This window comes from Nyctibius grandis, chromosome 3 (genome assembly GCF_013368605.1).
Source record: "Nyctibius grandis isolate bNycGra1 chromosome 3, bNycGra1.pri, whole genome shotgun sequence".
Taxonomy (NCBI): Eukaryota; Metazoa; Chordata; class Aves; order Nyctibiiformes; family Nyctibiidae; genus Nyctibius; species Nyctibius grandis.
In genome coordinates this window covers 43,322,234-43,335,860 of record NC_090660.1, presented here as the reverse complement: position 1 = coordinate 43,335,860, position 13,627 = coordinate 43,322,234, and the positions used below count along the sequence as shown (strand labels likewise).

Below are 13,627 nucleotides of genomic sequence, written 5' to 3'. Positions count from 1 at the left end.
TTTGATAATGAAGTTAAACAAAAAATATTAAAAAATGAAGAGATACAGTTTAAATTAAAAGAACATTTCCCAGAAAGCAAGAAAACAAAGGTCTTCCCCTCCTTATAATACACTTCATTTGTGTTTCAAAAGGGATTATCACAGCACAAATGACCAAATCCTGCTCCTGGATCAATTCAGGCAATTTGTATCCTTATTAAAAAGAAGGTTCTTTAAAGAAAGAAACCCCTGAATAACTCCTGCTCATTCTAAGCAATACAGAAGCTTCTGAAAGGGTTTCCAAGTAACAAGAGCCCTTAAGGAAAAAAAAGAAAAAAGCAACAATAATTTCTACTGATGATTTCTGACACTGTTTTCCAGGATGATTTTGTTTTCTAACTCACAGCAGGGAATTCCCATCATAATTCTAACTTCCTAATATACATAAAATTGGTACACTGAACCTCCTGTTAAACTCCTTTCTATTTCAGTGATGTTCTCCAAGCAATTCTTCTTTACATATACACTCAAAATAGGATCTGAAGAACTATTTGCTTTCTTGCCACAGACAGTCAGAGAAGTTCTGTTTACAAATACTTTAATTTCATATTGGATTAAAGAGGTAAAGCAGTTTTTCCTGGTCATCCTGTCATTTCCAAATTACCCAATTAGGAATATCCTTTTATGAAGCTACATTTCTCATGCTGTTGCAATCACCTATAACATGCACATAATAGAAAATTTCTCTCTGGTTGAAATTGGTATCTCAAGAAAATTACTAAACCAAAACAAACCCAGGCATTAAACTGTAAAAGAAGCAGGGAGAAGACATCCGCAAAGAAATAAAAAGAAAGTGTGATGCAGGCTCTTTTTCAATGAAGGCAAGATGGGAGAGAGAATTTACATCTCCAGCACAAAATACAATGGACAAGCAGAAACATAACTGGTCATAAGAAAAAAATGTTAGTTTTATCTTTAGTACCTACTACAACTATCAGACAACTTAAAATTTTATAAAGCTTAGCATTAACTGGAGCAACCAATGTATGCAGTCAATGTAATTTGGCTTATTTGTCCCTTTTTTATTGCTCTATGTCCCTTCTATGCCGCAGACTGCAGTAAAGACACCAGTTTCTTTCAGACTGTAAAGAGTTTAGCGTGAATGGTTCCAACTTAGACATGTAACTCTCACTTACATTCTCACTTACATGTAATTACACTTACACAATTCTCACTGTGTGAAGACACAGTAGACAAATCCCATCTTCCAGTTATAATCACAATGAATTCTAAAGCGTCACTGGCCAAACCAGCTGATACCAAGACCATAACCTCACTGAAAAAGTTAAGTTGTCCTGTAAATGCTATGCCATGACAGGACTACACACTCAGCTGAGATTCTGAAGTGTCAGTAATTGGCTGAAATAGTTCTGAAGTAGTAGTCTTTTAATCATTTCTCTGAAAATAATACCTGATATTACAGCAGAGCTCTGGAATTCAAGCAATCTATTTCTCAAACACAAAAAAATCTCCCCATTAAACAGTGAACAGTGCATGAAATCTGAGCAGTTGGCAACACACACCTGAAGATTCCTACAAAAGTATAACACACACACCCAACTATTTCAGTACTTTTCTGAAACAAGGGATGGAAAAAGAAGGAAGAATCCATGCCAAAAGGGATACCCCACCCAGCTGCCGAAAGCATTTGGGCAAGAATACTTAGCACAGCTTTCATGTACCCCTGCAAAAGAAGCCCCCACTTCTCAAGATAAGACCTCTCCAAATACTCAAGGTTAACAACGCAAGGGGTATATAAAATCTAATTGCCAATAACAGATGATGATAAAGTATTACTGTAATCTGTCCACTATGCATTTGATTAGTGCAATATCCTTAGCAATATAGGTTCACTGGAACTGGGAGGGTCTGATGTCAATTAAAGTGTTAATCTCTTTGTCACATATCTGTTATCAGTATTCTTTAATAGTAAGGTGGCTCTCAGAAACACTACAAAGCATATTACCTTCATTTTGGTATGAAATACTATTGAGGGGAGCTGCAAGGTATTTGTGTACCCTTAAACTGTAATTTTTCTTTAAAATGCCAATACTTTTATAAAGCAGGACCAAACAAAACTGTGTAATGTATCTGCCATTTGACAGTAAGAGGACAACAGAAATTCAGCAAAGGGAAGACAAGCAAGTGTAAAAGAAACAGAAAATAAGGAGACAGCTTTCTGCTGCTTAAATAGGAAAAGTCACTGGAAGCTAGCAAGTTTTTAGGGTTCAGAGTCTAAACCAGATTACTGTCCTCCTTTTTTGTGTGCACTGCCAACTGCAGCAAAGAAACACCCAGTACACCAAAGGAACCGTATGTTCCATTTCTATCTGATGCACAGGTCACACCATATACATATTTAGTCTTCCATTTTGGTCTCTCAAGTCTTCTTCACTTTTCTCTGCAGCTTCGTTTTGTCCTTTCTCAGCAGAAACAGAAACTCTACCATTCCTCTTCAGCACCACTTCCAGTCCACAAAAAGATCACACACCTTGGTATCACCACATTTAAGTTGTGAAGGCTTTCCCATTTTTCCACACCTGAAATGAGTTTGATGCAAAAAGCAGCACAGTCAGTACATAAGGCAGAGGATACATTCTAATAATCTCCTAATTCACTGTAATCTTTAATTCACACACAGAAGGAAGACCTAGCACACAACAGAAAATAGTAAAGTCTTAAGATTTGCATTGTTGAACCATCCAGCATTCCAAGCTCAGAATCTACACTTTTTACTAAACATTAATACTGCAAACTGATCCTGAAAATTCCTTTCTGTAATCACTATGTTATCAATGAGGTGCTATCCCTACTCAACTAACTTGCAAGATTAAAAAGATACAGGAACTTTAAAAATTTAGCATACTATTCGTGGTGTTTGGAAGCCTACTTTTAAACAAGAAAGTGGAAACTTACTTGCAGTATTAGTGATGAGGCCATCAATACATACACACAGCAATTAGTTACTTATGGTTTGGTCAACTTATTATAGTTAGGACTTGACTATTTGTACACTGAGTTCTTTAAACAAAAACACACACACTGCTTGAGATTTTGGAAGTACTCAAGGAGCATTACAGATGTTTTGCACCTCTTGTTAACAGTAATTTCTGTCCTTGCAGTAATGGCCACAGCAGAGTCCTGGGGAATGCCTGTAACTGGCCACAGCCGGGATTGGAAGAGACAGAATTAAACACCTTCAGATTACCAGAAAAGATTTCAGTGGCAAACGCCACCACAGCAACTTCCACTCTTAGAATTCCACGGATATCCACTAAAACAAGCTGTACTGGCCCTTTGTGCAAAATGAATATACCAAAAATATGCACAAATGCAATAAAATGAGAACATTTTAGTACCTTCTGCAGATGCCCCTTCTCTTTCCATTCTCGTGTTCTGCTGCCATCAGCTTGCTTTGCCAATCTTGCCTTGGATTCTAGCAATGTTTCCTTCTATTCTTCTGGCTCCTCCTTGTGCTTGCAAACGCCTTTTTCAAAGTATTTATAACCACAAGTGGATCACGATGTTTCACCAACATCTAGCTCCTCAGAAAAGCGGAATCCAATTCAGGTGACACCAGACAAAGTTTATTCTCCCAGATCTTGGATACCATGCATCTTCAGCTATTATAGGGCATGGTATATCACACATTGCATATCACTCAGGGCACAACACAAGAATCCTCTGGTATACAGTGGTCCACAATTGTACGCTTCTGACTGCAGAGATGAAGTCCATACGACTGTTTTGTGCTCAGTACTGAACCCTTCCCCCTGCCTCAAGTGGGCTTCACTGGTCTAGTTTCCAACTGAAGTTTTACCTGCAGCAGATAGCTCTTATGCTATGTTAACAGCCACTTTTATGAGAATAAGCTGCACATTTTACTTCGCTTAATATAAATTTCCTATACCTACCACAAGTGATATGCTATCTACCAAGAGGAGGCCTAGGAGAGTGGGAATGGGAATTATTGTGTGTCTCCATAATAGAGATGGCAAACACCTGCTAATTCAGGCCAATACCTGTGGTATTAAAAGAGAACACCTCTTCTTCTGCACTTCCTTCATTCATAGATATGAGATGGACATAGCAATAGATGAGGCAGTGGGTTTTATACCCTTTTCTGCCACTGACCTCCTAGATGAATTTCATATAACTGCTTTATACCCCTGATTCAGTCTCCCCCAGCAGTAAAACAAGGATTGTGGTTTCTCTTCAAACCACCTTGATATCTATGGATTAGAATTGCTGTGTAACAGCTAAACAATTTCCGTTTTTCAAGTCATCTTTCCAGGTCTCCTACCAGCAGGTACGTAACATCTACCGTAACACATATATATGAGGATGCCAACGTTTAAAAGGTACTGTAAAGTGGGGTGGGAGGTTCCCCTCCAGTTTGATGAGTGAGTGAATCAGAAAGGAGGAAGAGAAATAAAGATGGTCAGTTATTTCTCCCTTAACTCACATCTATTTAGAGTACTACTAAAAAACACACAAATCTTTCTGTGACTAAGCCCACTATGCTTTCTTCCATATTCATCAACACGTCTCAGATAAGACACCTTTTATCCATAGTGAAGATATAAACAATGAATTGATTAAAAATATCTAGCATTGGAAACTCAGCAGAACTTCATACAGCCAGACACATATTACCATGCTGTCCTTTTTAAAAGGAGCTATCTTCAAAGAAAATAGACTCCTAAACTTTTGATCGACTCTTGAAAGTAAAAGTACAAAATTTCAGTAAAATTGATTATCACTGTATAAGAAACAAGCTTACGTTTAATGTAAAGAAATTTGTCTACTTCCCCCAGGTCTATTTGACATCCTGCAACAACCTGTAGTTGTTAGTTCGCATTCCAAAAAAAAATACGAGTTGGTCTTCCAAAATTATTATGAATAGCATAAAATAAAACTTTTATTTGACAACAGGAAAGTTCATATGAACATAGCATGGTTACCTGCTGAGTATTTCCATATTTTCAAGCCACTGCAGTAAGATTGCACATTACACTAAATGCCCTAAAATATGGCCAAGGGACAATTCCACATTAAAAATTAAATAGTTGTCTTCAACAGCAACAAACCAGAGTTTAACATTGTGATTATACAGTTGACATCAATTCCCAAATGAGTTAACATTTTCTCACCTCAGTCTAAATGATGAGTTGATCTTTGGTCGTAAGCCACCGTTTTCAAACAGTTGTATATGTTGCTGATTATTTGCATGGACCTTCCAACTTATACATATTGGGGTCCTCACAGAATGAGGGCTATCCTTTTGTTCTTGAAGCCCTTCATCCTCTATTTCACTGGATCCATCTACCACTGCTTGGAGAAACTTCTTGAGCCTGGTAAGTACATTCAACCTCCACTGCTGAGAGGTTACTCTGCGATTTGGGTTAACAGAGAGCATCCAGGAAAGTTTCTCTCTGCTTTTCAGTCTTTTTGACAGCTGCTGGTGAGAAATAAGCTCTACAAAATTCTTCAACAATATACTGCTGCGGTCTGTGAGAAGAGCTGGGTAGGCTTCCAATAAAACGTCCAAGACTTTCAATGAATCTTCCTGAATTCCCTCACTGATATGAGTCATGGCACTGGAGAGATGGGCACTTACCAAAGGGAAAAATGGAGCAATTTGTTCCGCTCTTATTTTTGAAGCCAAGAATTGCAGCAGGTGAACAGCTGCTCCTCTGACACCAGAATCTTTGTCTGTAAACACAGCTGCCACCTCACTTATTATATTTGAAAGGTGTGCATCAATTACAAATGGATATTGAGACAGGAGATCTTTGAGCCCAAGAAGTGCATTATGCTTAACCCCAGGACTATAGTGATGCATCTGTGAAAGTAGATCCTAAAAGGAAAGAAACATATATATTTGCCATCATGATCACTTTAAGCTCTTTAAACTTCCCCACCTATTTACAGCACATTTTTCTTAAACACTCAAAAATACAAAATCTATTATTATGATGTACTGCTGTTCATAACAGCATAATATGTTCAGAACAAACATAATATTGGTTTAAAGCATAAAAATGAACAAATCCTCAAAATTCAGTGACAGAAAAAACAAGATACCATGACTTGTCCTTCAGGTAATTAGATACTCCTCATTTTTAAGTTTATGCACAACCCTATTGACTTAACAGAGGGATGACCAAACATAAGTCCTCTCACACTTGTTCTCAAAAGTAGAACTATGAAATCTCAGTCTCAGCAGCTTTCTTCAGCTTAAGCAGAGAGCTGCAAGAGAGAGAAGACGACGCAAAGGAAGGAAAGCAGAACCACCACGCAGAGAAATACAAGGTTTTTTAAAAACATCATCTCAGGAAGTCTACTTTTTAAAACCCCGTCCTGAAGTTATGATCCAAGACTTTCAAAAACGGAACGTTAATCCTAGATACTTAAATCAGTGTGCAACTTGGTTTTGTACTGCTGCTTTATATATTCTGTTATATGCTGGTCCAGCAAATTGAGTAATTAAACTCATGGGTCAGCTTATTGCCAAGGACAAAGAGGCTGTATTCAGAAACTCTCCTGGATTTTTTGGGTGTTTTTTTTTTTGTAAATAAATCTTTTTTCCTAAATTCTAGTAAACATAGTAAACCTAGATAAATGACACGTAATTTTCTGTCATTTCAGAACGCAATGTCACAGCATACCTTTATGTTAAGTTTTCTATTTTGCGTAGGAAGCAATCCATCTTCTTTAAGCTGCTCAGGAATTTGTATGGCCTTTGTTTTGAAGGTAGTATCAGTTGCATTCTCTAGTTTAGGCTTTTTTTTCCCAACTTTTAATTTCACTTTCTGGAAATCTTCTTGATGTTTCCTTTTTTTAGTCATTCTGATTCTCTGCAAAAAGATAGTGAGAATTTTAACTTGATTAAATACACTACAAATAAATAGTTTTTCCACCAAAAAGCAGCAACTTCCTAACAAAGGCTACTGATTTTATGCTTTTTCCTATGCATAAACTAGTGTCCGCTTCCGAGATAAGATGCTAGGCTAAACGGACATGCAGACTGATTCAGTGCAGCTGTTCTTCTAGTGTCCAGAAAACATTCTGCTGCTCCTTTGGTTATCTTTGCTCTGAGAACCACTTTACTGAAAAAGATTACTTCGGTCTGCCACTGGTTTATCAGATTAAGTTGTTGGGTTTGTTTTGTTTTAAAAAGTTCCTACCAATAAAGCAACTTTTTACATAGTTGACTCTTGTCAAGCCAAAGGAGCTCAATGAACTGTTTCATTTCATTTGTACATTGTTTACCAACTCAATCATTAATAGCATACAGCCTGCACAGGTAAAATCATGGCCTTCACCAAAACCAGCAGTATACAAGAGTCTAAGAGAACTTCCACTACACACTGAAAAATCCAGTCTGTGCATTTAAAAACGATAACTAGAAAGAATGAGGAGACAGGCACAAAGCCATTATGATGTTGAGGTTTAACATCTCACAACCTTCTAATGATAACAGGTAACTTATAGAGCTGGAAATCTCAATACTTCCAGATCTCACTGTACAGAGTATAAAGGTCCATGCTGTCAGGTACATAAGCTTTTGGTTTCTTCTCTTTCAAACTGCTCTTTGGGTAATGCGCTGGTTTTGGCTGGGATAGTTAATTTTTTTTCACAGTAGCTGTTATGGGGCTGTGTTTTGGATTTGTGCTGAAAACAGTGTTGATAATACAGAGATGTTTCCGTTACTGCTGAGCAGGGCTTACACAGAGTCAAGGCCTTTTCTGCTTCTCACACCACCCCACCAGCGAGTAGGCTGGGGATGCATAAGAAGTTGGGAGGGGACACAGCCAGGACAACTGACCCCAAATGACCAAAGGGATATTCCATACCCTATGGTGTCATGCTCAGCATATAAAGCTGGGGGAAGAAGGAGGAAGGGTGGGATGTTTGCAGTGATGGCATTTGTCTTCCCAAGTAACCGTTATGCATGATGGACCCCTGCTGTCCTGGAGATGGCTGAACACCTGCCTGCCAATGGGAAGTGGTGAAGAAATTCCTTGTTTTGCGTGGCTTTTGCTTTACCTACTGAACTGTCTTTATCTCAACCCATGAGTGTTCTCACTGTTACCCTTCTGATTCTCTCCCCCATCCCACTGCGGGGCAGTGAGCGAGTGGCTGTGTGTGGCTTGGTTGCTGGCTGGGGTTAAACCACGACAGTCCTTTTTGGTGCCCAACATGGGGCTTGAAGGGTTCAAAGTAACAACAGATTTGATTGCAATGTGCTAGACTGAATTTGTAGCTGTTATTGCTGTTTAGCTATGAGTTGGCAGACTCCTGTGCTTGCCGTGGGGCTTGCTTGCCTTACTGTAAATTAGAGTCTTGTGCTCGTTAGTGGCTGCTTTTTGCTTTTGCTGCTTGCTGTACTGCTATTGTCTTACTCTGCTGTGCCTGGGAACATTTTGATAACAGCAATGGCCATGCGCCTGGGCTGGCAGATGGCCAGGGCATCACTGCTGTTTCTGTACTGCTGTACTGCACAGGCTGGAACACCAGTGTGAACTTGAGCTGAAGAGACTGTGACCTGTGGATGAGTTCACACAGGAGCAGGACATGAGAAGCATCTGTGGCTGTGGGTAAACCCATGCCAGAGCAGGTACATCTCGAAGCATCTGTGGCCGTGGTTACATCTGTGCTGCAGCAGGTATACCTCTGAAGGGATTGTGGCCCAAGGATAAGTCCTCGCTGGAGAAGTTACACCTCGAAGCATCTGTGGCTGTAGATAAGCCCATGCTGCAGCAGGTACACCTTGAAGCATCAGTAGCCGTGCATGAGGTCACACTAGAGCACCTCAAAGCGTGTGGCCAAGGATAAGCCCACAACAGAGCAGGAACACCCTTGGAGGGACTGCAGCCATGGGTAAGGCCATGCTGGAGCAGGTTTACTTCTGAAGAGACTGTGGCTGTGGGTAAGGCCACACTGGAGCAGGTATATCTCTGAATGCACTGTGGCCCATGGAGAATGCCACACTGGAATAGGTGCACCTCAAAGCAACTGTGGCTGTGGATAAGTCTATGCTGCAGCAGGTATACCCCTGGAGAGACTGTAGCTCATAGATGAGGCTCCACTTGGAGCAGGTACAACCGTAAGGCACTGCAGTCTGTGGATAAGTCCAAGTCGGAGCAGGGGCAAGGGGAGGAGTTCACTGCAATGTTAAACCCTATGGTCTGGTCCAAAGGGACTAGGGTGGAGACTGTAATGGAAATACCTTTAAACTGTTGCAACCCAGGATTTGAGCTGCATGTTATGAGAATTACTATAGCAAAACACCCTTGTTGCTAGCCAGGCTAGGAGCAAAGGGAAGAGTTCATTGCAATGTTAAACCCTATAACCTGGCCCAAATGGATCATGGGTAGAGACTGTAATGGATATACCTTTAAATTGTTGTAACCCATGATTTGAGCTGCATGTTATAGCAATTACTATAGCAGGAACCACCTGAACCAAGGACGGACAAGCCTTACAAGAAGCAGTTCAAGCACAGCAGTGACATGACCTGAGCTGGCTTTGGTAGCCAGTAACTCCAGGCAACACACCACCTCTCCTGTCCTGAGTAACCACCATAACAGATGGAGCCCAAAGTCACGGACTAAATGACCTCAGCAGACGTTCTGTGGACATTTTATAGACATTTTACCAGAGTTGGTCCACAGACTAAGTGAACAATATCTGTGTATTATATCAAAGGATGGGAAGGGAGGTGGTGGTTAAGGAGGGTGTTATTGGAGAGCCTAGGACCTGGGCATGACATAAATGGTATGGAATAAGGGGTGGAGAATATGCTGGATTTGAACATTCTTAATATCTGAACTATACAAAAAAGTTGCAAATACAACGTTCAAATTTTAAAGACCAAACTAACTGAAAAAATAAAAAATAATAATACAGCTGATTAAACCCAGAAGTTTCTAAATAAAATATCCAAACAAGGATTCTTTTATGGTGGATACGATCATCATTCACTCTAGAAAACAGAATTCTACAGCTCATTTTCCCAATGGACTTCAAACTCTAAATTTGTGCCGTATTTCAGTATTTCATACACACATCATCGGGATAACCATTAAGGAATGTTTTAAATCCCATTGTCATTTTCTATTCTTCTAAAACAATTTAAACAACTGGTTACACAAACACCTGACTAGAACTTAATTTCTGCTTTTCACTTGCTAGCTTAAAACAACTACACACAAGACCATTTAACTGAAGTGCAAATTTAGCATAAGTAACCTACCAACTAAAAAGGCTTTAAAAAAGCCTGGGGTTTGGTGCCAAAATAAAAAAGGTCCTTTAGTGTCCAACTATAACAACTATGGTTTTATAAGCTTTTGATTTTTACCATATGTATTTTTTAGGAAAGAATTACAATCAGGTTTTCACCACTTGATTGCCAGACATACAGAAATAGCTAGAAGCTTTTGACATGAATGTTATTTCCATGTACAAAGCTTGCTTCAATGGAGATATTTAGGAAGCCTCACTCTACAAGATGAAATGTTTGGCTTCCAACTAGCATTAAAAACTTTCCACTACAGGTGCACACACACCTGAACAAAGTCAATTAAGTTCTTTTAAAGGAGAAAACTTATAAAATATACTTTCTCCTACTAAAACAAAGCAGCACCGTTTACACTTTGCACTGCATATTTTGGAAATAATTTGCTGGAAATCTAAACATACCTATTTCCAGTTCATATGTACCACGCTAAATCAGATAAAATGGTTACAAAACCAAAGCCATGAAAACACCAGTGTCTACGTAATAAGTCATTAAGCAAAACTGCATAGAGCTTATGAAGTTATGTAAATATTTTAATGAAACTTCTTGCCGAAATAACTGTTTGCCTTCTGACTTCAACTATATTTTCAGTTGGCCCTCCTCCAACAGGACTGAGCTAAGTGCACCTAACAGTTTATGCACTAATATAGTTTTACATCCAAACCATTGAAATAACCTCAAATCAATATTAGCTTCGAGTTAAAGCTGCACGCAGCACTTTTCAGAAGCTACTTCAGGTGTCACCCGGCCACCCTTACATTAGGCTTAGGGAAACAGAGGGGAACCAAAAGGAGCGACTGTTTCACCTGTAATTTACTCCCTTGCAGCTCTAAGGCAGCATCCTCCGGGAATCTTGCTACCAGCGTATTTACAAGCTCAAGCAACCGTAAAAATCCTGAGAAACCAGAAAGCGAGGTACATGCCCTAACTCCTCTCATCTGATAAAGATTTCCACCTGGGCGAGTTCCCTCCCAGCAAAGGCCAATACTTACTCGCAATTAACTTTCCGAGGCTCCCGCGCTGGGCAGCGAACCCCCAGCCGCCACAACACCCCACCACCACCGGCCGCGCCACGCCGCAGCGCCGTACCCCAAAGCCAAAGCGCTGCTCAAGCGGCGGCCGCGGCTCCTCCCGCACGTCTAGGCCGTTAAACCACCTTCCTCACCGTCCCGGGACATCTTTCGGCTTGTTCCCGAAGAGCCGCTTCGCTCCAGTCGCTCTACGAGACGTTTAAATAAAGCGCGTTAGTGCCTGCCCGGTGCCGGGGCTCCCGGCGGGGAGGCCGCGAGTTCGGCTCCCGGGAGTCCCCGCAGCCGCGCCGGGGCTCGGCCAGCAGCAGGCGAGGCAGGAGCAGCGGCTGAGAGCAGCCGCCGGGGCGAGCGGCAGCACGCACCCCCGGGGGAGGTGGGGCAGGGGCGGCGGCGGACGACGCCCGCGGCTGAGGGAGCCGAGGCCGCCGGTTTCCCGGGACCGACACGCCCGCGGTTCTGCTCACGCTTTCCCGCCGCCCTGCGCAGGAGCGTGCGGGAAGGGGGCGGGTCACACAAAAGGCCGCCGTTAGCGCAGGGCAGGGCGAGCCCGGCGGCCCCCGGCCGCGCCCGCGGGCAGGGACGGGCCGCGCGCCTCCTCCCGCGCGGCAACTGCGCCGCCGAGCCCCGCGCGCGCCGCGCCGGCCACTCACCAACCACGCGGCAGCGCGAGCCCCCTTCCGCCCCCGAGAGCCTGCCCGGAAACGGCCGCCCACGTGAGCGGCTGAACCCAGCGAGCGCCTCCCCCCCCCCCCCCTCCGCGGGAAGGAGCGCACTTCCTGCCCGCTCCGCCGGGGCCGGGGCGCTGGCGCCACCTGGAGCGGTGGCGGGCTCCTCCCCCCGCCCAGGCGGGAGCGGCCGGGGAGCCCCGGGGAGGTGCGAGCTGCAGGAGAATAGAATCATAGAATGGTTTGGGTTGGAAGAGACCTTAAAGATCATCTAGTTCCAACCCCCCCTGCCACGGGCAGGAACACCTTCCGCTAGACCAGGTTGCTCAAAGCCCCATCCAACCTGACCTGGAACACTGCCAGGGAGGGGGCATCCACAGCTTCTCTGGGCAACCTGGTCCAGTGTCTCACCACCCTCACAGGAAAGAATTTCTTCCTCATATCTAATCTAAATCTACCCTCTTTCAGTTTAAAGCCATCCCCCCCAATCCTGTCACTACATGCCCATGTAAAAAGTCCCTCTCCTGCTTTCCTATAGGCCCCCTTCAGGGACTGGAAGGCTGCTAGAAGGTCTCCCCAGAGCCTTCTCCAGGCTGAACAGCCTCAACTCTTGGCCTGTCTTCATTGGAGAGGTTCTCCAGCCCTCTGATCATCTTTGTGGCCCTCCTCTGGACTCGTTCCAACAGCTCCATGTCCTTCTTCTGTTGGGGGCCTCAGAGCTGGACACAGTACTCCAGGTGGGGTCTCACGAGAGCAGAGTAGAGGGGCATAATCACCTCCCTCGACCTGCTAGCCACGCTGCTTTTGATGCAGCCCAGGATACGATTGGCCTTCTGGGCTGCAAGTGCACATTGCCAGCTTATGTTGAGCTTCTTGTCAACAATCATCCCCCAGTCCTTCTCCTCAGGGCTGCTCTCAATCCATTCTCGGCAAAGGCTTTTTGCTTTACCCTCAAAGTGGTGTGCTCTTGAATGGTGTTCTGGTGGTGGGTCACGGGAGGTAACAACAATGCATTAATAATAGGAAATACCAAGATTTGTGTTTACAGAGCTGGAAAACGTTTAGAAGAGAAAAAAATTTGGGTGAAGGCGGTGCAGAGTCAGCGTTGGCCTTTCGGGTTTCACATACGGTATCAAAGGGGTAATGAATTCCCGAGTCATAAAGACAGAGAACAATCCTTAGCACCCACAGGACGCAGCACAAGAGGAGGATGTTTCCATACCTGTCTGGGATGAAAAAGGAGAATTATTTAAACCTAATACAGTATTTGTCAAAGAGAAAGAGGTGTATGTAGTCGATATCACAATTCAGCGCGAAAGTAAACTAACATCTCTAAAAGATGCCGCAGCAGAAAAAGTTAGTAAGTACAGACATTTAACCAAACAGATATAGGAGTTAACTAATGCTAGCATAATTAAATACGTGGGTTTCCCACTGGGAGCAAGGGGGAAATGGCAGGAAGGCAATTACGAATTACCCAAAAACCTTGGGCTTTCGGGATCCCGACAAGACAAGGTCACACGGCGACTATCAAACAGGGCTTCATTCACCTCGGTGGATATTGTCCACATTTGCAGGAAAGGCGC

The 13,627-nt window shown here is 42.9% G+C and overlaps 1 protein-coding gene across 4 annotated transcripts in view; it reads right to left on the bottom strand.

Annotated features, from left to right (window-relative positions):
• Positions 1-12,100, bottom strand: part of TEX10 (testis expressed 10) — a 61,191-nt gene extending 49,091 nt beyond the window's left edge. For 3 of the 4 annotated variants that reach the window (XM_068396884.1, XM_068396887.1, XM_068396888.1), the window contains exons 1-4: positions 12,027-12,100; positions 11,435-11,564; positions 6,711-6,899; positions 5,193-5,899 (exon numbers count right to left, since the gene is read on the bottom strand). In XM_068396884.1, the coding sequence (XP_068252985.1) occupies positions 5,193-5,899; positions 6,711-6,890 (887 nt within the window). In that variant the 5' untranslated portion in view covers positions 6,891-6,899; positions 11,435-11,564; positions 12,027-12,100. Of the gene's footprint in view, positions 1-5,192; positions 5,900-6,710; positions 6,900-11,337; positions 11,565-12,026 lie in introns of all 4 variants that reach the window. The other variant, XM_068396885.1, reaches the window with a different exon arrangement.
• Between the last annotated feature and the right edge of the window lie 1,527 nt (positions 12,101-13,627).